Source organism: Oncorhynchus nerka, linkage group LG14 (genome assembly GCF_034236695.1).
Source record: "Oncorhynchus nerka isolate Pitt River linkage group LG14, Oner_Uvic_2.0, whole genome shotgun sequence".
Classification (NCBI taxonomy): Eukaryota; Metazoa; Chordata; class Actinopteri; order Salmoniformes; family Salmonidae; genus Oncorhynchus; species Oncorhynchus nerka.
Genome location: NC_088409.1, coordinates 39,196,329 through 39,220,281, shown reverse-complemented (window position 1 = coordinate 39,220,281; position 23,953 = coordinate 39,196,329). Strand labels below are relative to the sequence as shown.

General features: G+C 41.6%; 3 protein-coding genes across 5 annotated transcripts; 1 reads left to right on the top strand and 2 right to left on the bottom strand.

Moving 5' to 3' along the window:
* Window positions 1-1,462: 1,462 nt before the first annotated feature.
* Window positions 1,463-11,753, bottom strand: LOC115141027 (atrial natriuretic peptide-converting enzyme-like). 2 transcript variants are annotated; one of them, XM_029679602.2, is made up of 11 exons: window positions 11,210-11,753; window positions 10,908-10,997; window positions 10,632-10,805; window positions 6,929-7,291; window positions 6,658-6,675; window positions 6,406-6,469; window positions 6,270-6,313; window positions 5,893-6,043; window positions 4,021-4,134; window positions 2,116-2,192; window positions 1,463-1,947 (listed from the first exon to the last, which is right to left on the bottom strand). In XM_029679602.2, exons 1-11 carry the CDS (start codon window positions 11,585-11,587, stop codon window positions 1,924-1,926), a joined length of 1,497 nt encoding a protein of 498 aa, XP_029535462.1. In that variant the 5' UTR covers window positions 11,588-11,753; the 3' UTR covers window positions 1,463-1,923. The 2 variants fall into 2 exon arrangements, with proteins under 2 accessions (XP_029535462.1, XP_029535461.1); XM_029679601.2 differs by having other exon boundaries at window positions 10,632-10,997.
* A 6,350-nt stretch (window positions 11,754-18,103) lies between these two features.
* Window positions 18,104-21,015, bottom strand: sri (sorcin). Its single transcript, XM_029679598.2, has 8 exons — window positions 20,738-21,015; window positions 19,857-19,967; window positions 19,647-19,716; window positions 19,461-19,504; window positions 18,991-19,138; window positions 18,789-18,902; window positions 18,636-18,694; window positions 18,104-18,511 (listed from the first exon to the last, which is right to left on the bottom strand). Exons 1-8 carry the CDS (start codon window positions 20,783-20,785, stop codon window positions 18,485-18,487), a joined length of 621 nt encoding a protein of 206 aa, XP_029535458.1. The 5' UTR covers window positions 20,786-21,015; the 3' UTR covers window positions 18,104-18,484.
* Window positions 21,016-21,187: 172 nt separating this feature from the next.
* On the top strand, window positions 21,188-23,534 carry LOC115141026 (uncharacterized). Of its 2 annotated transcripts, none has more exons than XM_029679599.2 (5): window positions 21,188-21,307; window positions 21,502-21,963; window positions 22,635-22,967; window positions 23,066-23,147; window positions 23,250-23,534. In XM_029679599.2, exons 2-5 carry the CDS (start codon window positions 21,786-21,788, stop codon window positions 23,320-23,322), a joined length of 666 nt encoding a protein of 221 aa, XP_029535459.2. In that variant the 5' UTR covers window positions 21,188-21,307; window positions 21,502-21,785; the 3' UTR covers window positions 23,323-23,534. The 2 variants fall into 2 exon arrangements, with proteins under 2 accessions (XP_029535459.2, XP_029535460.2); XM_029679600.2 differs by having other exon boundaries at window positions 21,193-21,307; window positions 22,635-22,961.
* The last annotated feature ends 419 nt before the right edge of the window (window positions 23,535-23,953 follow it).

Below are 23,953 nucleotides of genomic sequence, written 5' to 3'. Positions count from 1 at the left end.
TACTTTTTACTCCATACATTTTCCCTGACACCCAAAAGTGTTCGTTACATGTTGAATGCTTAGCAGGACAGGAATATGGTCTAATTCCCACACTTATCAAGAGACTATCCCTGGTCATCACTATAGCCTCTGATCTGGCAGACTCACTAAACACATGCTTCGTTTGTAAATGATGTCTGAGTGTTGGAGTGTGCCCCTGGCTATCTGTAAATAACTAGAAAATGTGTCTGTCTGCTTTGCTTAATATAAGGAATTTGAAATTATTCATACTTGTACTTTTACTTTTGATACTTATATCATAAGTTTAAAACCAAAAACTTTTAGACTTTTACTCAAGTAGTATTTTTCTGGGTGATTTTCACTTTTACTCAAGTCATTTCTATTAAGGTATCTTTACTTTCACTCAAGTATGACAATTGGTTACTTTTTCCACCACTGCTTATTTACAATAAAAGTGACAAAAAAAATGACACAATACATTATTTACAATTCATTTCTATTGGACACAAAATAATCTGAAACAACCAAAACAAACAGCAAATGCATCCAACAAATTTGTAGAGTCACAAGCTTCATGTAGATGTTGTGTGCTAGGAATATGGGACCAAAGTGAATTTGTCCCAATACTTTTGCCACAATAAAATGGGGGGACTATGTACAAAAAGTGCCGTTATTTCTAAACGGTTAACCCGATATGGATCGAAATACCCTCAAATACAAGCTGACAGTCTGCACAACAAAACATGTGTCACTGTCCCAATACTTTTGGAGCTCACTGGACTTATCTACCATTGGTTATAGCACTTCACAATGTTGTGGCCCATTATCACCCCAAATGTGTTGCGTTGTTATCAGAAGTCTTATGTCATGATCGTGTAGGCCATGAGAGATGTTGGTGGATGAGGAGTTTGAAAGAAAGTTGAAACACAGGGATGCACTTCCAGAGGGAGGATAATGCAATGAATTTGGTCCAAAAGTTGAACTTTCAATATTGTTGCCACATTATCACTACTCTCACTGTTATTCGGGAAGTGAGTCCTGTGCCTGTGACTTTCTTTCAAATCCCTCCCTTGAAATGGAAAGTCCATTGGCTATCAGCCAGTCTGCTTTTAACAGATGACACCACTCGAATCCTCAAGAACACGACGCAGATTCCAATAGTACTAATCACTATCTAGCTTCTCGTTTACATTTAAATATATGGGTCTTTGAGTGAATTAATGGCTATTCATGAACATAGTAAACATAATTACTTAAAAACATAAAAACATAAAAATGGGATATTGTGAAGTCTATTGAGGGAGGAGTTCTGAATGATAAATAACATGCTACTCTATCAACAGGAAATCAACTGGATACATTATACTGGTGAAGTAGTATGATGGAGGATAGTAGCTACTGAGGATAGTAGCTACTGAAAAGATGAGAGGATAGGCTGGCAAAATCATCTTATAATTCAGAATTGTATGAATATCCACCAGGGCATATATTTTATTAGTTAGGCTGTGTTGTACAACTCTGCAGTTAAAAGCTGAATGACAGTATACAGACAAAAGAAAGAAAAAGAAACATGAGATAAAAGTTGAAGAAAAAATGACAATATGGAGAAGAAAGTCTCTAGTCTTTTTGTATAACTGACAAGCACGATAGAATACTGAGTCCAAAAAAATATGTGTGTAAATGTTTTATAAACAATGTAGCAAGAAAATGTACAGAAAGAGATTCAAACAGACCAGGAGGAAACAGCCATCATATTCAGGTGGACATCAGTCACAAATTATACAGCACTATGACAATCATTTTTGACAGACATGTACTAAAAGGCAGTAGAATGTTGTTTTTTTGGTCCAAAACAGGTTACTGCATTTCTTTGCATTCCAGGTCAATTGAACTCCTGCTGGTGACTGGACAGCTGCCGCTGGCCTACATAATGGTAACTTGGATTAACTGGAACAGGGGGAGAAAAATTTGACATGAGTATCATCTTCCACAAAAAAAGCTTCTCAGTGGTGATTACTTATTCATATTCTGTTCTTCTTTAGGTAGAGATAGACGTAGTCACTGTGGCTAAAGACAAAGCTTCAAAGCTTGATAACTCTGCCAGAGCAAACTCACCTGACTGAAGGAGAAACTGGCTACCTTACAGTCTGTTGCAGCATCACAGGGTGAAATGAGTCGGGATTTAAAGCGAGCTGGAGCAGGAGAACAAAAAAGATATACAAATCTCACTGTGTTCTATTTGTTCATAGATCACTGCAACACTGATCATAATAATAATAGATTGTATTCATAAAGCACTTGTTCTCAAGGCACTATGCAACATTGTAGATTGTAAAACATTGTAACATATACAGTGGGGAGAACAAGTATTTGATACACTGCCGATTTTGCAGGTTTTCCCACTTACAAAGCATGTAGAGGTCTGTAATTTTTATCATAGGTACACTTCAACTGTGAGAGACGGAATCTAAAACAAAAATCCAGAAAATCATATTATATGATTTTTAAGTAATGAATTTGCATTTTATTGTATGACATAAGTATTTGATACATCAGAAAAGCAGAACATAATATTTGGTACAGAAACCTTTGTTTGCAATTACAGAGATCATACGTTTCCTGTAGTTCATGACCAGGTTCGCACACACTGCAGCAGGGATTTTACGGACTTTCAGCTCCCTCCAAAGATTTTCTATTGGGTTCAGGTCTGGAGACTGGCTAGGCCACTCCAGGACCTTGAGATGCTTCTTACGGAGCCACTCCTTAGTTGCCCTGGCTGTGTGTTTCGGGTCGTTTTCATGCTGGAAGACCCAGCCACGACCCATCTTCAATGCTCTTACTGAGGGAAGGAGGTTGTTGGCCAAGATCTCGAGATACATGGCCCCATCCATCCTCCCCTCAATACGGTGCAGTCGTCCTGTCCCCTTTGCAGAAAAGCATCCCCAAAGAATGATGTTTCCACCTCCATGCTTCACGGTTGGGATGGTGTTCATGGGGTTGTACTCATCCTTCTTCTTCCTCCAAACACGGTGAGTGGAGTTTAGACCAAAAAGCTCTATTTTTGCCTCATCAGACCACATGACCTTCTCCCGTTCCTCCTCTGGATCATCCAGATGGTCATTGGCAAACTTCAGACGGGCCTGGACATGCGCTGGCTTGAGCAGGGGGACCTTGCGTGCGCTGCAGGATTTTAATCCATGACGGCGTAGTGTGTTACTAATGGTTTTCTTTGAGACTGTGGTCCCAGCTCTCTTCAGGTCATTGACCAGGTCCTGCCGTGTAGTTCTGGGCTGATCCCTCACCTTCCTCATGATCATTGATGCCACACGAGGTGAGATCTTGCATGGAGCCCCAGACCGTGGGTGATTAACCTTCATCTTGAACTTCTTCCATTTTCTAATAATTGCGCCAACAGTTGTTGCGTTCTCACCAAGCTGCTTGCCTATTGTCCTGTAGCCCATCCCAGCCTTGTGCAGGTCTACAATTTAACCCTGATGACCTTACACAGCTCGCTGGTCTTGGCCATTGTGGAGAGGTTGGAGTCTGTTTGATTGAGTGTGTGGACAGGTGTCTTTTATACAGGTAAAGAGTTCAAACAGTTGCAGTTAATACAGGTAATGAGTGGAGAAGAGGAGGGATTCTTAAAGATAGAGAGACGGAATTCTTACTGGTTGGTAGGTGATCAAATATCATGCAATAAAATGCAAATTAATTACTTAAAAATCATACAATGTGATTTTCTGGATTCATTTTTTAGATTCCGTCTCTCACAGTTGACGTGTACCTAAGATAAAAAATTACAGACCTCTACATGCTTTGCAAGTAGGAAAACCTGCAAAATCAGCAGTGTATCAAATACTTGTTCTCCCCACTGTACATTGTAAACATTGTAAAACAACACATTTTAATGCACCTATTTGTTGTACAGTATGTGTACAGTATGTGTCTATATATATATATTTAGATGTAGTAGATTGATTGGAAAGTCAGGAATTTGTTATATAGTGAGTAAAGAGTTACCCTTCAGGATCTTGAGCCTTGTGAGAATGGCCATAAAGTCATCGTATTTGATCCCTCCACCAGAGCTGTACCGGTGCCACAGTGTTTTGAACGTTTCATCGTCCAAACTAAGATCTATATGACAGAGGATTTTTATCATTTACTTTTTTAAATCTGCAAATATACTCTACCGAGTTTCACTATCAGGTCAGGATGTTCACAATCAAAACCAAATCATTGTAAATTAAGACAAAATCAACAAAACATACAGTGGCAAGAAAAAGTATGTGAACCCTTTGGAATTACCTGGACTTCTGCATAAATTGGTCATCAAATTTGATCTGATCTTCATCTAAGTCACAACAATAGACAAATATGGTGATCTTAAACTAATAACACACAAATTATTGGATTTTCTTGTCTATATTGAATACATAATTTAAACATTCACGGTGTAGGTTGGAAAAAGTATGTGAAACCCGAGGCTAATGTCTTCTCCAAAACCTAATTGGAGTCAGGAGTCAGCTAACCTGGAGTCCAATCAATGAGACAAGATTGGAGATGTTGGTTAGAGCTACCTTGCAGCTATTCACAAGAAGCATTGCCTGATGTGAACCATGCCAAGAACAAAAGAGATCTCGGAAGACCTAAGATTAAGAATTGTTGATTTGCATTAAGCTGGAATGGGCTACAAAAGTATTTCTAAAAGTCTTGATAATCATCAGTCCACGGTAAGACAAATTGTCTATAAATTGAGAAATTTCAGCACTGTTGCTACTCTCCCTAGGAGTGGCCGTCCTGCAAAGATGACTGCAAGAGCACAGCGCAGAATGCTCAATGAGGTTAAGAAGAATCCTAGAGTGTCAGCTAAAGATGTACAGAAATCTCTGGAACATGCTAACATCTCTGTTGTCGAGTCTATGATATGTAAAACACTCGACAAGAATGGTGTTCATGGGAGGACACCAGGGAAGAAGCCACTGCTGTCCAAAAAAACATTGCTGCACGTCTGAAGTTTGCAAAAGTGCACAGGGATGTCCCACAGCGCTACTGGCAAAATATTCTGTGGACAGATGTAACTATAATTGAGTTGTTTGGAAGGAACACACAACACTGGAGAGAAAAAGGAACAGCACACCAACATCAAAACCTCATCACAACTGTAAAGTATGGTCGAGGGAGCATCATGGTTTGGGGCTGCTTTGCTGCCTTAGGGCCTGGACAACGTGCTATCATCAACGGAAAAATGAATTCCCAAGTTTATCAAGACATTTTACAGGAGAATGTTAAGCTATCTGTCTGCCAATTGAAGCTCAACAGAAGTTGGGTGATGCAACAGGTCAACAACCCAAAACACAGAAGTAAATCAACAACAGAATGGCTTCAACAGAAGAAAATAAGCCTTTTGCAGTGGCCCAGTCAGAGTCCTGACCTCAACCCAATTGAGATGCTGTGGCATGACCTCAAGAGAGCAGTTTACACCAGACATCCCAAGAATATTGATGAACTGAAACAGTTTTGTAAAGAGGAATGATTCAAAAATCTTCCTGACTGTTGTGCAGGTCTGATCTGCAACTACAGAAAACGTTTGGTTGAGGTTATTGCTGCCAAACGAGGGTCAACCAGTTATTAAATCCAAGGGTTCACATACTTTTCCCACCCTGCACTGTGAATGTTTATATGGTGTGTTCAATAAAGACATGAAAACATATAATTGTTTGTGTGTTATTAGTTTAAGCAGACTGTGTTTGTCTATTGTTGTGACCTAGACGAAGATCAGATAAAATTTGATGACCAATTTATGCAGAAATCCAGGTATTTCCAAAGGGTTCACATACTTTTTCTTGCTACTGTAAATACATCCTTTGATCGTAACTGTGATACATGACTAACCACGGACATCAAGGGCATTCTTCATCTGGTATTCTGTGACGAACCCTGGGTTCTGCCACTCATAGGACTCTGAGTACTCTCTCTTGGTAACAGACACATAGTGCTTTAGGTTGTGGAATTCTTTCACATCCAGTTTGCCTGATTTGTCTTTCTGAAAGGAGCTGGTTAAGGAGAAAGGATTGATGGCTGATACATTATTGAAACCATTGTCAACCAGGGAGCCTACTGGGGCCTCAGTTGATCTACAATATAGCTCAGAATGAAGTAAATAAATACAAGAATTGGCAGGAAACACAGAAAAATGGTTTCGGGGGAAGAAATATTAATTAATAAACTCATATAAAAGTGAGCTAAAAACAGAAACAGGTGAAGGATACATCTTCTAGAACCAACAATATGTGGGCAGTTTGAAGACTTAGTGCTACAATTGAAGTAGACAAGAACATATATGTATAAATTAAATACACACATACGTCAAATATAATGCTTTAAATTCAAGAAACCACAACTAACATTGGTCCCGAACAGAGTGACCGAGTTCTTTCAGCTTGACCAGGAGTTCCTCAGCCGTGAGTTGCTGTGGAGACCAAAACACACAAGCATTTGATAGGATGACGGTAATATTCTCCAATTTTCACTTGCCACCTATCCACCTACTCCCACTTCACTTCATACATTCCTCATTAAACACATTCTAGGTATCATTCACTTGCTACATATAAATATTAACTCTTCAGTTGTCGGAGAAAAATATTTTAAACACACCTCGGGATTACTGTCCTCCTGTGAAAAGAAGTAGACAATATTTTAGAGTAAATTGTTTTGTACACATCTCAAACAAAGGTGACGATATCGCTAGCATGCACCCTGTTGGGTCTGTAGCAAAATAATGAAAGTCAAATCATTGTTGCAGCCACTACTGGCCCATGTACTTATTGCAAGGTATTACTGAATTAAACAACTTGGAGAAACTACTGATTTATTAAAAGTGGTGACTTAATAAGGGTTAAAAAATGACTAGAGTATCGGTACCTACTCTCACGCATGACTCCTCTGGAAAGGATTCACAGCTCAGATCATCAGGCCAAGACATCCCAAACTTATTCAACACACTGTCACACCCCAGTTTGGCTCTCTCACAAAGGGATCTGCACGGGCGCTGCACCTCCCCTTCCACACACTGGGGAGCGTAGACAGAACACAGAAAGAAGCGAATATCCACAGAACAAGTCAATTTCAAAACATACTCCATTTGAGCCATCTTAACGGCCGCCTCCGCCTGTTTTTTGTGCCCCAGCAGATTTGGCATGGCCGTCAGGTTGTAGGAGATGCCCTGGCACAGTGGCATGGTGATTGGCTGGCAGGGGCCCTCAGGGGACGGAGCACTGGTCACCCCACACTGAAGAGGAAACAACAAAATACCTCATATTCACCAATCAGCAATAATTATTATTGAAGGACGTTTACCTTTACTTCACCAGGAAAAACTGATTGAGGTTTCCTTTCCCTCCTTTCCTCGCCAAACATTTTGATATTGACAATTTATTTTTAAAGGGGCACTTTACCCTTTTTAAACATCTCATTTATCATCTGGTGTGCATCATGTGACTTTGACCAACTATGAGCAGGCAAAGGAAACTGAAACTAATTTTCCTAACCTTTGCCTGCCCTGAACATAGTTGTTTAAATACCGATGCAATGTAGTGGTGTGCTGGTTGGAGCCTGGTATTGAATCTGTAAGTTGATACACTATGTATACAAAAGTATGTGGACACCCCTTCAAATTAGTGGATTTAGCTATTTCAGATACACCAATTGCTGACAATAAAATTGAGCACACAGCCATGCCATCTCCATAGACAAACATTGGCAGTAGAATGGCCTTACTGAAGAGCTCAGTGACCTTCAACGTGTCACCGTCATAGGACGCTATCTTTCCAACAAGTCAGTTCGTCAAATTTCTGCACTGCTAGAGCTGCCCCGGTCAACTGCAAGTGCTGTTATTGTGAAGTGGAAACTTCTAGAAGCAGCAACAAAGGCTCAGCCACAAAGTGGTAGTCCACACAAGCTCACAGAACGGCACTCCAAGTGTTGAAGCTTGAAGCACGTAAAAATCATCTGTCCTCAAAGAACGGGACTCTGAGTGCTGAAGTGCAACATCAGCACAAGAACTGTTCATCGGGAGCTTCATGAAATGGGTTTGCATGGCCGCACATAGGCCTAAGATCAGCATGCGCAATGCCAAGCGTCGGCTGGAGTGGTGAAAAGCTTGCTGCCATTGGACTCTGGAGCAGTGGAAACTTGTCTGTGGAGTGATGAATCACGCTTCACAATCTGGCAGTCCAACAGACGAATCTGGGTTTGGCGGATACCAGGAGAATTCTACCTGCTCCAATACATAGGACCAACTCCTTATTTTGCAATCTGCTTTAAAAACTATATCTCTCTGTTCCAGTTCTCTTTCATGAGTTACAGACATTTGTTTTGAATCACCTCTTGTTTTGATTCTTTAAAAAAATTGTTTATATATATAATATCTTTATTCCATATTTCATATTGTTGATTACATTTTGCTAGTTGTTTCAGATCAAAAAGAGGTGATTAACAAACACAATACATTACATCACATGTACAGTTCATAGTACAAAACGATAGAGAATGATTAAAAGGAATTGAAAAGTCAAGAATCCTCCATCCAGGCTATTTCATTTTCCAGTTCATATAAATTATATTTTTTCAAATGTAGCTGTATTTCTTTTACAATTCAGATTAAGATATATAGTGAACAAAAATATAAATGCAACATGTAAAGTGTTCATCCCATGTTTCATGAGCTGAAATAAAATATCCCTGAAATGTTCCATACACACAAAAAGCTTTTCTCTCAAATGTTGTGCACAAATGTGTTTAAATCCCTGTTAGTGATCATTTCTCATTTTCCGAGATAATCCATCCACCTGACAAGTGTAGCATATCAAGAAGCTGATTAAACAACATGATCATTACACAGGTGCACCTTGTGCTTGGGACAATAAAAGGCCACTGTGCAGTTTTGTCACGCAACACAATGCCACAGATGTCTCAAGTTGAGGGAGCGTGCAATTGACATGCTGACTGCAGGAATGTCCACCAAAGCGGTTGCCAGAGACTTGAATGCTAATTTCTCTACCACCAGCCGCCTCCAACGTCTTCTTAGATAATTTAGCAGTACATCCAACGTAGCTCACAACCGCAGACCACGTGTATGCGTTGTGTGGGTGAGCGTTTTGCTGATGTCAACGTTGTGAACAGAGTGCAGTGGGGTTATGGTATGGGCAGGTATAAGCAATGGACAACGAACACAATTGCATTTTATCAATGGCAATTTGAATGCACAGAGATACCGTGATGAGATCCTGAGGTCCATTGTTGTGCCATTCATCCACCACCATCACCTCATGTTTCAGCATAATGCACTACCCCCATGTTGCAAGGATTTGTACACAAGCTAAACACCTTCTTTGCCAGCTTTGAGGATAACACAGTGCCACCGACGTGGTCCGCTCCCAAGAACTGTGGGCTCTCGTTCTCCGTGGCCGATTTGAGTAAGACATTTAAGCGTGTTGACCCTCACAAGGCTCAGGCGGTATCCTTAACCACTTCTCAGAGCATGCGCAGACCAGATGGCTGGAGTCGTTACGGACATATTCAATCTCTCCCTATCCCAGTCTGCTGTCTCCTCCCAGTCTGCTGTCTCCTCATTGCACTATAACGGTGACAAACCGTGCCCACAAACTGTTAGGGCCTACATAAAGCTGTCCCAACAGCAGACCCAACACCTTACCACTGCTACATCCTGGCTATCAGCTGAGCCTTGTCTGGCAGCGAAACAGTTCATTCAACCTCATTTACTGACTTTTTATAAACATAGCTGATATGGCTGACTTGCTAAAAAATTGTGGTTTCTACTGACAATTGAGAAGTACAAACTATGGCATAAGGGTCCAATACATAGTGCCAACTGTAAAGTTTGGTGGAGGAGGAATAATGGTCTGGGGCTGTTTTTCATGGTTTGGGCTAGGCCTCTTAGTGAACGAAAATCTTAACGCTACAGAATACAATTAGTTGTAAATGAGAATATGTTCTCAACTAGCCTACCTGGTTAAATAAAGGTGAAATATACAGTGGGGCAAAAAAGTATTTAGTCAGCCACCAATTGTGCAAGTTCTCCTACTTAAAAAGATGAGAGATGCCTGTAATTGTCATCATAGGTACACTTCAACTATGACAGACAAAATGAGAAAACAAAAATCCTGAAAATCACATTGTAGGATTTTTTATGAATTTATTTGCAAATTATGGTGGAAAATAAGTATTTGGTCACCTACAAACAAACAAGATTTCTGGCTCTCACAGAACTTGCACAATTGGTGACTGACTAAATACTTTTTTGTCCCACTGTATATATATATATATTTTAATCTAGACAATTCTGTGCTTCCAACTTTATGGCAACAACATGACAATGCCCCTGTGCAAAAGGCGAAGTCCATACATAAATGGTTTGTCGAGATTAGTGTGGAAGAACTTGACTGGCCTGCACAGAGCCCTGACCTAAACTCCATTGAACACCTTTGGGATGAATTGGAACGTCGACTGCGAGCAAGGCCTAATCGCCCAACGTCAGTGCCCGACCTCACTAATGCTCTTGTGGCTGAATGGAAGCAAGTCCCTGTAACAATGTTCCAACATCTACTTACATGTTCACAAGATTCCGTTGCGAAGGTGTCACACTCCAACTGACTGGGCCACTGAAAACCAAACCTGTTCATTAGCACCTCACAGTCCTTTCTGGCTAGCTCACACAGAGCTCTGTAGGGTGGGCGGGCTTTCCCTGAAACACACTCCGGAGTGTAGACGGAGCACAGGAATGCCTGAAGGTGAGGAGAACACTGCACCTTTACCAGAGGGTAAAACTGATACAATTCTAAACCAGCGACCTCCTGTGTGGAGTGGTTTAATAGGTTGGGCATTACAGTGTCCTTGTAGGGCAGGTCCTTGCAGAGAGGGAGGATGATTGGCTCACAGGTTCCTGCAGGGTTTGGTGCAGGGATACTCTCTTGGCCCTGAAAGCAATGAACATAATTTTGTCATATGCTATATGCATTATGGCGAGGAATGACACAACATTTGGGAAGGTTTTCAGTTATAGAACCAGAATTATATTTCAAAGATCCACTTCCTGCTACTCTATGCAGGACAGCCTACAGGCATACAGCAGTCCTGAATCAGATATGTCCCTACAATGACAAGATGAACACCTCCTAAGGCTACTTACGTTGGCACAGGATTGTTTGGGGTAAGCCTCACATCTGATCTTCTCTGGCCAGTTTAGACCCTTCTCTCTTAGAACAGGCTCACATTCATTCTTCACCCTCTCACAGAGCCAACTGCAGGGTGGAATCTTGTCATCCAACACACACTCAGGTGAAACAACGCCACATAGGAAAACTGTGATCTCTGGAGAGCAGCCAGTCTTCACGATCTGACGAAGCTGCCTCAGGTCGTAGTCCCTGGTTTGGTGGGTTGGATTGATGGTCGTGTTGTAACCAACATCTTGACAAAAGTCCACGGTCACTGGATGGCAAGACTGCTTGCTGTGTGCAGTCTGGACAAAGAGCAACAATCTGAAGACCAACAGGACCCAAGTCTCCATGACCCTGTGCTGTAATAACAACTACAGTAGTAGCTAACCTCAAAGTTTCCTAAATGCTGATCAAATGAATCCAAAATGGTTTGGAGAGCCGACCTAAGATGTATTTCTGGAGTGCACTGCTTTGCTGTAGAATATTCAAGTGGGTGTATTTTCACTGTTTTGAGTCTAGACCTTTTTTTATGTGAAACTCCACATCAGGAAGTGATTATGATTGTGTCTCCTAGGACATTGAGTGCCTGCTTTTTGGGGGTTTTGCAATATCTGGAGAAGAACTTGAATCAAGGAATCGAAACCACAAAAACACACAAACAGTAACAAATGGATCACTTGCAATGTACTATTAACATAAGGCCAGCAATCATTATGTGCATTACACTGTGAGAACTGTGTTTGTGTTATGGATTCCTGTGAAAGTGAAGTTAATCACTTCATGCAGCTCACTCTACCCATCCCCCAATCTGCGCCTCAAATCTCAGTGACCAGGCCACTGATAGGTTGCTAAGGGGCTTGACAACTGCCAGTCCTCATTATTTTGCAATCTGCTTTAAAAACTATATCTCTCTTTTCCTGTTCTCTTTCATGAGTTACAGACATTTGTTTTGAATCATCTCTTGTTTTGTTGCTTTTTTTTTTATTGTTTAAAAAATATAATATCTTTATTCCATATTTCATATTGTTGATTACATGTTGCTTGTTGTTTCGGACCAAAACGAGGTGATTAACAAACATACAATACATTACATCACATGTACAGTTCATAGTACAAAACGATAGAGAATGATTAAAAGGAATTGAAAAGTCAAGAATCCTCCATCCAGCCTATTTCATTTTCCAATTCATATAAATTAATTTTTTTCAAATGTAGCTGTATTCAGATTAAGATATAAACTGAACAAAAGTATAAATGCAACATGTAAAGTGTTCATCCCATGTTTCATGAGCTGAAATAAAATATCCCTGAAATGTTCCATACACACAAAAAGCTTTTCTCTCAAATGTTGTGCTTAAATCCCTGTTAGTGAGCATTTCTCCTTTGCCGAGATAATCCATCCACCTGAAAAGTGTGGCATATCAAGAAGCTGATTAAACGACATGATCATTGCACAGGTGCACCTTGTGCTTGGGACAATAAAAGGCCACTGTCATACAAAACAATACCTCAGATGTCTGAAGTTGAGGGAGCGTGCAATTGACATGCTGACTGCAGGAATGTCCACCAAAGCGGTTGCCAGAGAATTGGATGCTCATTTCTCTACCATAAGCCGCCTCCAACGTCTTCTTAGATAATTTAGCAGTACATCCAACGTAGCTCACAACCGCAGACCACGTGTATGCGTTGTGTGGGTGAGCGTTTTGCTGATGTCAACGTTGTGAACAGAGTGCAATGGGGTTATGGTATGGGCAGGTATAAGCAATGGACAACGAACACAATTGCATTTTATTAATGGCAATTTGAATGCACAGAGATACCGTGATGAGATTCTAAGGTCCATTGTCGTGCCATTCATCCACCACCATCACCTCCTGTTTCAGCATAATGCACTACCCCCATGTCGCAAGGATTTGTACACAAGCTAAACGCCTTCTTCGCCAGCTTTGAGGATAACACAGTGCCACCGACGTGGTCCGCTCCCAAGAACTGTGGGCTCTCGTTCTCCGTGGCAAATTTGAGTAAGACATTTAAGCGTGTTGACCCTCGCAAGGCTACTGGCTCAGACTGTAACCTTTGCCACTTCTCAGAGCATGCGCAGACCAGATGGCTGGAGTCGTTAGGACATATTCAATCTCTCCCTATCCCAGTCTGCTGTCTCCACTTGCGTCAAGATGTTCACCATAGTTCCTGTACTCAAGAAAGCGAAGGTAACTGAACTAAATGACTATCGCCCCGTAGCACTCACTTCTGTCATTATGAAGTGCTTTGAGAGGCTAGTTAAGGATCATATCACCTCCATCTTACCTGACAACCTAGACCCACTGTAATTTGCATACTGCCCCAATAGATCCACAGATGATGCAATTGCCATTGCCCTACACACTGCCCTATCTCATCTGGATGAGGAATACCTATGCACGAATGCTGTTAATTGACTATAGCTCAACCTTCAACACCATAGTACCCTCCAAGCTCATCATTAAGCTCGGGGCCCAGGGTCTGAACCCCGCCCTGTGCAACTGGGTCCTGGAATTCCCGATGGGCCGCCCCCCAGGTGGTGAAGGTAAGAAACAACACATCCACTACGCTGATCCTCAACACAGGGGCCCCACACGGGTGGGTGCTCAGCCCGCTCCTGTACTCCCTGTTCAACCATAACTCCGTGGCAACGCACGCCTCTAACTCAATCATCAAGTTTGCAGACGACACAACAGTATTAGGCCTGATTACAACAATGACGAGACAGCCTACAGGGATGAAGGTCCTAGCGGCGTGGTGCCAGGAAAATAACTCTCCCTCAACAAAACGAAGGAGCTGATCGTGGACTTCAGGAGACAACAGAGAGAGCATTCCCCTATTCACATCGACGGGATGGCAGTGGAGAAGACAGTGTGGGGAAGAAGGCGCAACAGCGCCTCTTCAATCTCAGGAGGCTGAAGAAATTTGGCTTGGCCCCTAAGACCCTCACAAACTTTTATAGATGTACAATTGAGAGCATCCTGTCGGATTGTATCACCGCCTTGTACGACAACTCCACTGCTGCAACCACAGGGCTCTCCAGAGGATGATACGGTCTGCCCAGTAGCGATTTTAGCATATAAATCTTGGTGGGGCAAAAAAAATTATAAATAAATGTATGCATGCCAGCAAAGGCACTACACAACACAACACTAAACAACACATTCATTGTACTATAACGGTGACAAACGGTGCCCACAAACAGTTAGGACCTACATAAAGCTGTCCCAAAAGCAGTCCCAACACCTTACCACTGCTACACCTGGCTATCAGCGGAGCCTTGTCTGGTAGTGAATCAGTTAATTCAGCCTCATTTACTGGTTTAAAAAAAAACATAGCTGATATGGCTGACCTGTTAAAAATTGTGGTTTCTACTGACAATTGAGAAGTATAGACTATGACATAAGGGAAGGACAATCCGTAATTTCAATTGAGACATTAATGAGCGAGCTAGGATGGATGTTGTCAATATAACTATTTCTTCAGCACTTTTGAAATGTACAGCGATAGAATTCAGAACATCGGCTGTTCTTACCGTATTCTCCCTGTACACCAAGTCAAAACCGTAGGATAAATAACGGTGCCATATAAGCAGACAATGAAAGCTCTTACAATATTTGATGATTACATTTCTCTAAAACAGGCTATAGGCTACATGTGCACGTGCACCACCAAGTCAGAACAGTAGGGAAAAGAGGGGAAAGGGGACCAAATTATTAGCGCGAGGCACATGGGCTACTAACAGCTTACTACACAACATAGACAACATTCACAACATTAGTATTACTTTCTTAGCTACAGTATGCATATCTCCCTGGCATATTACATCATTTATGCAGCAGCATACAATACATTTTTGGACTCATCTTGTTGTGCTCACTTCCTTCCAAACCACTCAATGTTGAATTTGCAATTTACATCTTGTTGTGTAATGTTTATATCCAATGGCCGATAAGCACCGATTAGTTTCATCTATAATTTCTCTTCATTATTTCTCTTCATATGACAAGGATTGAAAAGGATTTGCTAGTAGATTGTCGACTTGATTCATGATGATGACTTCTAGCTAAGATTTTGAAAGTATGATTTTGACATGATCAGTCCAATCAAAGCTACTATACATATAACGAAATTTGACGTCATTTCATCTGTGGCCAATGACCTTGAGCCTTCTTGGATGGGCAATTCTAATGTATCTCTATGTCAATACCCAAAGGGCTAGAATTTTCGAGGTCTCCCCTTAGACTATGTGGTGACGTAGTTTCCTCATGAGTGACAGAACACTGAGCCAATCACGACGCAAAGCTCCGTATTTTCTGCTGGCTTGCAGAAAGCACTGAGCTGGGCTGAAACACCTGTATTTTGGAGCTGCCTTACTCAAGAAAACAAAAAACAGACCGTGTTTGTATGCGGCTTTATTAACTCAAAGATTTATATATATATGTAATTGTTTGCAAACTGATATGTGACACATATTAATGCCAAAATAACATTTAAAACAGGCAAACCCCAAAACATCTAAAGGACTGGTCGCCGCTGGGTATGTCCAACGCATCACCGGGGACACTGCCTGCCCTGCAGGACACCTACAGCACGATGTAACAGGAAGACCAAAAAGATCATCAAGGATATCAACCACTCGAGCCACTACCTGTTCACCCCGTTATCATCTAGAAGGCGAGGTCAGTACAGGTGCATCAAAGCTGGGACCAAGAGACTGAAAAACAGCTTCTACAGTATCACACTGTTAAATAGCCATGACTACCGGCTACCACCCGGTTACTCAACCCTGCACCTTAAGAGGCTGCTGCCCTATGTACTACATAGACATGGAATCACTAGTCACTTTAATGTTTACATACTGTTTAACTCATTTCATATACTGTATTCTACTGTATTTTTGTCAATGCCACTCAGACATTGCTCATCCTAATATTTATATATTTCTTAATTCCATTCTTTTACTTTTAGATGTGTGTGTATTATTGTGAATTGTTAGATACTACTGCACTGTTGGAGCTAGTAACACAAGCATTTCGCTACACCCGCAATAACGTCTGCTAAATATGTCTATGTGACCAACAAATTTTGATTTGATCATCCTTGGAAGCTGAAAATGTCCATTTTTTTCAATTGTCTGCATACTCACCAGACATGTTACCCATTGAACGTGTTTGGGATGTTCTGGATCTACGTGTACAACAGTGTGTTCCAGTTTCCGACGATGTCCAGGAACTTCGCACAGCCATCCAAGAAGAGCGGGACAACATTCCACAGGACACAATCAACAGACTGATCAACTGTATGCGAAGGAGATGTGTTGCGCTGCACAACAGAAACTGACAGGTTCTGGTCCCTGCCCTACTTATTTTTGAAGGTATCTGTGACCAACAGATGCATATCTGTATTCCCAGTCATGTGAAATCCATAGATTAGGGTCTAATGATTTCCTTACGTGAACTATAACTCAGTAAAATCTTTTAAATTGTTGCATGTTGCGTTTATATTTTTGTTCCGTGTAATTTAAATATTTCCGTGTAGGCCTATCTAAATACTTACATTTGATTTTTTTAAATCCTGTTATTCTGGACTTCATAATGTCCGACAAGTTAATGTCAGTTTAATAACATTTTCAGTTCACATATTTCAAACTTCAATTAATTTATCATATCTTTGTTTTCTAGACATTTCACATTAAGGGCCATCGTTGGGAGGTAGTGATGGAGGAGAAGAGGGGCACGGTATTCACTGGGTCGGTGTATTCGCTGCACTTTCATTGGTGTCGTCTTCATGTCTCTCATGTTCCCTTTTGGCCTCACACTCACTGCTGTCACTTTCTTCTTCACCGTCGCTCGGGATGGAGTTGGAAGACTGGTGGGTGACGTCTACTTCAGCGCTCGGGTGGACGACCTTACTAGTTCCATTTCTTTCTTCTTATGCCGTCTCAACTCTCTCTCTCTCCCGGGCTCACTCTCTGTCACAGCTCCTGGAGAAACAGTGGGTGACGGCACACAGTGCCACAACGCGAGTTGTAGTCTTGCTGATGGTCTAGGGTGCTGGGTCTAATGCTGCGGGCTCACTTTCTCCCGGCTGGACCTCTTCTTACCATGCCCGCGTAGGACACTGGACATTGGAAGGTGTGACCTTCACCTCCACATTGGCTGTACATCGCTTCTTCAGTAAAGTCTTTTGCTTTGCGGCCCAGCCCAGCACATAATGTTTTATGACAATCTCTGACCTGATGGTCCAGACTCTGACAGATGTAGCAGCGATGGGTCTGACCTTGATAACTGACTCTCCCAATGTAGGGACCCATTGCGGTTGAGTTAAGGATCTGTACTGGAAATCTGTTGATTTTCCACAATTGTACTTTGTACCTTCTGACTCCATACCAGATCCCAAACTTGTCTAGTTGCTTGTAGACAGGTTGTATAATTTCGCAGGTTTAGGAAAAGCTCTACATCTTGGTCCGCAATTTCTCCTGTAAAGAACTCAACAAAAATGGTCTTTACATCTAGCTCAATAGGGGACCCACTCTTTCCACTTTGGATGTGAGGAGTGGGCAGACTGGACCTCCAGGAAACGACAGAGTGGAAGTTCTGCCTCCTCAGTCTCTCTCCAAGTGGACAAGAGTGATGGTCAGAAGTGAGTGATGTTGACATTTTAGAAACCATAAAATCACTCGTAAGTTAAATCAATTATTTTCTGGATTCATACCTTGTTCTATTACTCTTATTTTCCCATGGAGATGCATGTGGACCTACAGTGTGAAATGCTGATAATGCTCACTCGATTTAATTGAACTGTCACCAAGACCTAATAGGAAAACAGAAGATCATCAGAGGTGTATTCCACATATATGGTTGTGTTTATTACTATCTTTCACATACAGACAAAATTACTCCCAGCTATATTTAGGGATATCTTGATTATCATGATGAATAGTAAAGACTTTCAACAGTGACATAACATACAGAACATGCAGTGGTGACACGGGTGGTTAAAGTGGGCAAATATTCCAGTTTCCTAAGGTAATGTTACAATTTTATAGCAACTTCCTATTTCAAAACTTCCTATTTAGTCATGTTTGTATAAAAGCAATCAAAAAAAGCAAGTGATTTGTGAGTATCAAAAATACATGTCAGAATTAATTTTCACACATGCTAAATTGTAAATATTATGAGAGTTAAGAGGTAGTCCCTCAGATTTTTTTCTGCTCTGTCTCTTCATGTGCTCATCGTGCACTGGATGAACTGAGAGAGAGAGAGAAAGAGAGTGATTATAATACTTTACATTTAAGAAGGGGCCATTTACAGTAAGTGCTTACAACAAGGAAGAGGATCTGACAAAAAAATGTAAGAGATTTGAAAGACTTACATCATCGTATGGAAATGTGGCCATTCCCTGTCCAGCTTGGTCCCGCTTTCGGAACAAATCTGTAGCAAACATACAGAGATAAACTATTACCAAACAACCACATATACAATAGTCATACTGATAATGGACAAGTGATCAAAACAGTCCACTCACCAGTCAGGGTTCTGAGTTTCACACAACAAGCTACGTAGTCATCAAAGGTGATCTTCCCCTGAGAACTGAATCTCTTGATGATGCAGTTCATGGCTTGTGGGCTCAGCCTGTAGCCTGTAACACACAAACAAACATGTCAAATGAACATATCATCACTTATTGTGTATACACATATAAACGAATACACCCGTTGTGCTTGTACCCATGGAAGTGACTGCCTGGTGCATCTCCTGGGGGTCCACGGTCCCACTCTGGTCACGGTCAATGGACATGAAGTGCTGCTTCCAGCCATTGAGCACGGTCCACAGCTCCTTGAACTCGTTGAAGCCCATAGTACATGACATGTCTCTCTGAGGGGTCGCTTCAGTCAAGGAACAGGAACAGCAGTGACCTCACAACCTTACCTCAAACATGAATATAGACGGCTAAAGGTTTTCTGACTAATTTCAATATTTAGATTATGTTGTCCTGATATATCTAGTTGTTTTTTCCCATTCAAGAAAAATCCATGGAACACAGTCATACAATGTGAGAGGACTTTCTGCAAACTCTGAATGCACAAAAAACTGTCACTTACGCATATTCCATCTCATATTATTGTCCTGGTAGCTAGTAGGGACCATAGTATTTTAAAAACCTGTGTGTCTGTACTGACTGGTTAGTCAAGGATACATCCAGCATGTTGATCATCAGTCTGCAGGTCTCCAGGTTAAAAGCTGTCAGAGATAAGATATCAGTTAATCAAACCACAGTCAGCTCTCCATACAGTGTAAAGAATATAATAAAACAAAATACTGCATTGAAAAATGGCTGGGAGTTTGCGGTTCCCGTCGGTCTTGTACATGGTGTCACTCTTACGTTTGTAGCCACCAGAGAAGTTAGCCTGTGTGAGGCATTGCTGGAGCTCTTCCGCTGTTATGTGCCCATCCTTCCAATGTCAAAAGATGGAGGGGAAAAAATACTTACTGAGACCGAAACAATGCTATACATTTTTAGATGACAGTAAGCTGTTTTGACTGTGTTGAGACTAGCAGATAGCTCAATATGTCAATCTGTAAGTCTTATTACCTGGCCTGCAACAGCAGCAAAATATCCATAGAGAGGGTCTTGCTGCTGACCAGGATATCCTCCAAAGCCAGGGCCACCAGGGGGGTGGCCACCAGCAGGGGCACCTCCATACTGCGAGACAGACCGACAATGATTTATAGAGAAACAGACAGACAATGCTTTAGAGAGAGAGAGAGAAACAGTAAACACCATACATTGGTCAGGTGCCATGAAAGTGACTAAAGTTGAACATCCCAATGACTCACTCTGAACCACCTAACCAATAGTCAAAAGACAACAGACAATTATGTCTCAAATCAGTGCAAGGTGCTGAGAATTATTTCATATAGATTATTTATTCCAATCAGCAAGAGTGCCAAACTGCACTTCGGTCAGCAACACCAGGACAGTGAGTCCCAGCTATTATGTGAACCTGACCACTCCCAGGGTTGGGTGAACTGAGTTAATTCAAAACCAGTACTTCTATAGACCTATACGCTACTGAACTTTTTATACAAAGTATAGGCCCTATAATCAATCATAGTAGAGCTAACATTTGCACTTCATGTCATCTTTTGATCAGCTCAGATTGTTACATTGTAAGAGTGTCTCTGTTGTATCCAAGCCTCTTCACTCCGCGAACAACAGGCCTCCCTGGAGGCTTAAGCGCATAAAGCATAAAATATCTGCTACGGCTTGCCAATGGTAGAGATACGTTGGCAGGCAGGCCTACAAATTGTATTAGATACAACAAATACTCTACTGTATTCGGAAAACACTGTGCAATATACGCTTGTTATATTATGTCGATTTGCAGTTCTACTTCCGGACAACTAAACGGTCCTGCCGATACCCATTTATTTTCATATTTGTATAGAAGACACTTGTCTGTAAGATCTTACCCCTCCTGGGTATCCGCCTGCGGGAGCACCATATCCAGGATAACTCATTTCTATGAATGAAAATAATAAGACTGTGATACCAACTGGCAATAAAGTATCCACTTCCCTGACTTGCCCTTCTTGACACACAAGGGGAGTGTCGGATGTCCTGCTTTTACAATAAGCAATGGGAAGGATTAATTTGAGTTCTAGGCTGTTGTCTTTGGGAACCTTTATTTGGAGTAAGAGTGGATGTAGTTGAACAGAAGTCAAAGTATAAACTTTTACCAGAGTATGTTTTGCTAAAATGAAATGAACACTCGAGGAAGTAAATGGTATATTCCAGGCACATTCCAGTATTTTATGTTTCATTCACGCCCATCACCTCAACGCACTAGTCCCTGATTGGCCTTGCATTAACATGTGACCAGCTGCCTGCCAATCATGTAACAATAATACTTGTCAACGAAGATAAATGCAACGCAACGCTGACTAATAAAGTAAAACTATAGATAGTAGTTGTGCTTATAGTAATAGATTTGCATATAGATTTTTCAAAAAAATTTAAACAAGTGAATATGATGCCAAATTGTGAGTTGTCTCAATTGTTACTGTGTCTTACTATTGTGCTAAACATTATTTTCACCAGGCCAGCCATTGCATTGGGTATTGTATTTTTTGTATATATTATGTGTGAGTGTGCATGTTCCTAATGCTACTGCACAGCATTAACTGTCCCACAGGCTAATAATGTTGTATTGTATTTGTGTTGTATTGTAATACAGTAAGACCACCAAGAGTCATCATTACACAAGATCAGAAACACTCTCGTCTCAGAACCATTAGGGTGCGCTTCCTTTCTGGACAGGAAACGCTGAATCGTGCCTCCACTGAAAAGCTATTCTGCGGATGACAGGATCAGAGGGCACTGCTGCGGAGCCCATGCAGCGCCAGTCCATGGACAAATCTGGCTCATCTCTAGCCTATAGACCTGCCTTTATCGACTAGGGAATCAAACACGCAAAGTGATTCTTCTTTGCCTTGGTATACAGTAGAAGCCCTGACTGAGATGTATGGACAGAACCCTAACTGGTTGTGGTCGAACGGGGCGCCTCTACGCCACCAAGGGCACCTGGGCAGACTTGGCTCAGCAACCCTGAGGCAATGGGAGGATGAGGAAGAAGGAAAAGAGGAAGAACATGCAATTTGGACCAGGGAGCATCCAGCAATCTGTTGCTATACTACAAGTAAGAGTGAGGTGTATGAGGTAACTGTGAGAGAATATTGCAGGCTCATTGCAAAATAGTACAGGGGACTCTTTCATTGCTTGTCTGTTTCAACCCTGTTTTTCCTGTTTTAGGTTTGTTTTCAAGTGGCATGCCTTGTTGTCTTGGGGTAAACAGGGTTTATGCTGGTTTGTATCAATTAACATTGTTTTCCCAATGGTGCTATTCTGGTTTTGCTTACCTACCACTCCCTCAGTGCTTGCCAGTGTGGCCAGATGACTTGTGACTAAGAGCCTTGCCCAAACTCAGCAGGCCCATTGGCAGGCCAAAGAGACAGCAGGACCAAACACGTGATACAACGACAGACTGCAACAGAACAGCATCCAACCTTCCATCATCCCTTCACCACACCTCACTGTTATCGCTCCTCCAACTCATCCCTTCCCCTCCTCTCTCAGCCTTCTATCTCCTCTCCTTGCATCACTTTATCCACGTTTCATTCTTCATCTCCCCTGTTCCCATTTTTTTGTATGCCCATTAAAGTGCCATCCAACATATAGACATAATGCCATTTGCTTGGTTTCTCCATTCACATGAATCCCTTTAGACATCATCAGTGCTATGAACAGAATAGCGTTTTGTCAAATGTTCTTAGGTTCTCTCCTTCTCTCCTCTGTCCCCTGTGTCTTCAGATGGCCATGGCCTCACCCAAGAGCGTGTTCAGAACCCTTGGGGCTGGGCTGGTACCGAGAGTCCCTTTGGTCCTGTCCACACAGACCTAGTTAGCATCCAAAGCCAGAGTGACACAGGGCTAGATGCCCCTGAAATGTGGATGGATGTCCCCCCACACCAGCCTTCCTTGGGTGGGGCTGATGGAGAAGAATCATCCCAGCATTGTTTAAACAGTCAATGGGGGAGCCACAGGACAGAGGGCCATGGCTGTGCTTGTCTGCATGGACCAAGTGAACCAGGAAGATGTTGCCACAGTTGTGCTGGTTCCCCTCTCATCAATTTCAGAAGTAAGAGTATGTGTCTGTTTATGTGAAAGAGGGTAATTCTCTATGGTGATCCAGTATGGTTGCTATGTAGTATTTTTCTCTAATCAAATACTTCTGTTTCCCAGTGAGGAAGACAATAATGGTAGGAGTCGAGGTGGAAATAGTGGAGGAAGTAGCCTATGAGGACACAGAGACACTTGAAGTAATGTAAGTAGTTAAATGATTCAAGGTCATGGTTTATTTACATATTGCTGAAGCACATAAAGTAGGGCTATGCAGTAGATAATGTTTGTATGTCTTTGTTTTTAGATCAGAAGGAGTCTATCCAAATTATTTGATGGAAACCATATTGCTGCACGATGACCAGCTTTTCCCCACCTAAACATGCATTCATTCAAAAGTTGTTTGCAAGGGAACTTTCTGTGTTTTTAAATGTCAGCCTTGTCGTTTGAATGTATTTTAAACGTATTTAAATGTAGTTTAAATATTACAATTTATTTTAAATACCATTTAAAGGCCTTTTATATGTCAGTGTTATGTAAGTGACGTTACTTTAATTTTAAAAAACATTTACCCAATAAAATAAGAACCGTTGCTTGTTGTCTTAATTTCAACTTCGAATTAAGATATAGTGTATGTAACTTCCAAGACCTTCTGACAGTCTACACCTGCTTTGTCCGTCCAGTGCTCCAGTATAGCACCCAGGTCTCACAGCCCACCAACACAACCAACTTGAGAAGATCCAACGACATGCAACCAAAATCATCATGGGCACCACCTACACCTTCTGCATGCAATGACCTGAGCTTGCAGTCCTTGGAGTCCCACCGCACCCACCACTGCAGATCCTTTGTCCAGAAGCTCGCAAAATCCCAGCAACAAATAACGTTAGCTGCCTCAGACGATAGGAAATGTCAGTGTCCGATCTACCCATCTAGTCCTTCCCCCTATTCGGACAGACAGATACTACAACAGCCCAATGCCTTACTTTGTGAAGTTGTTTAACTGTAATA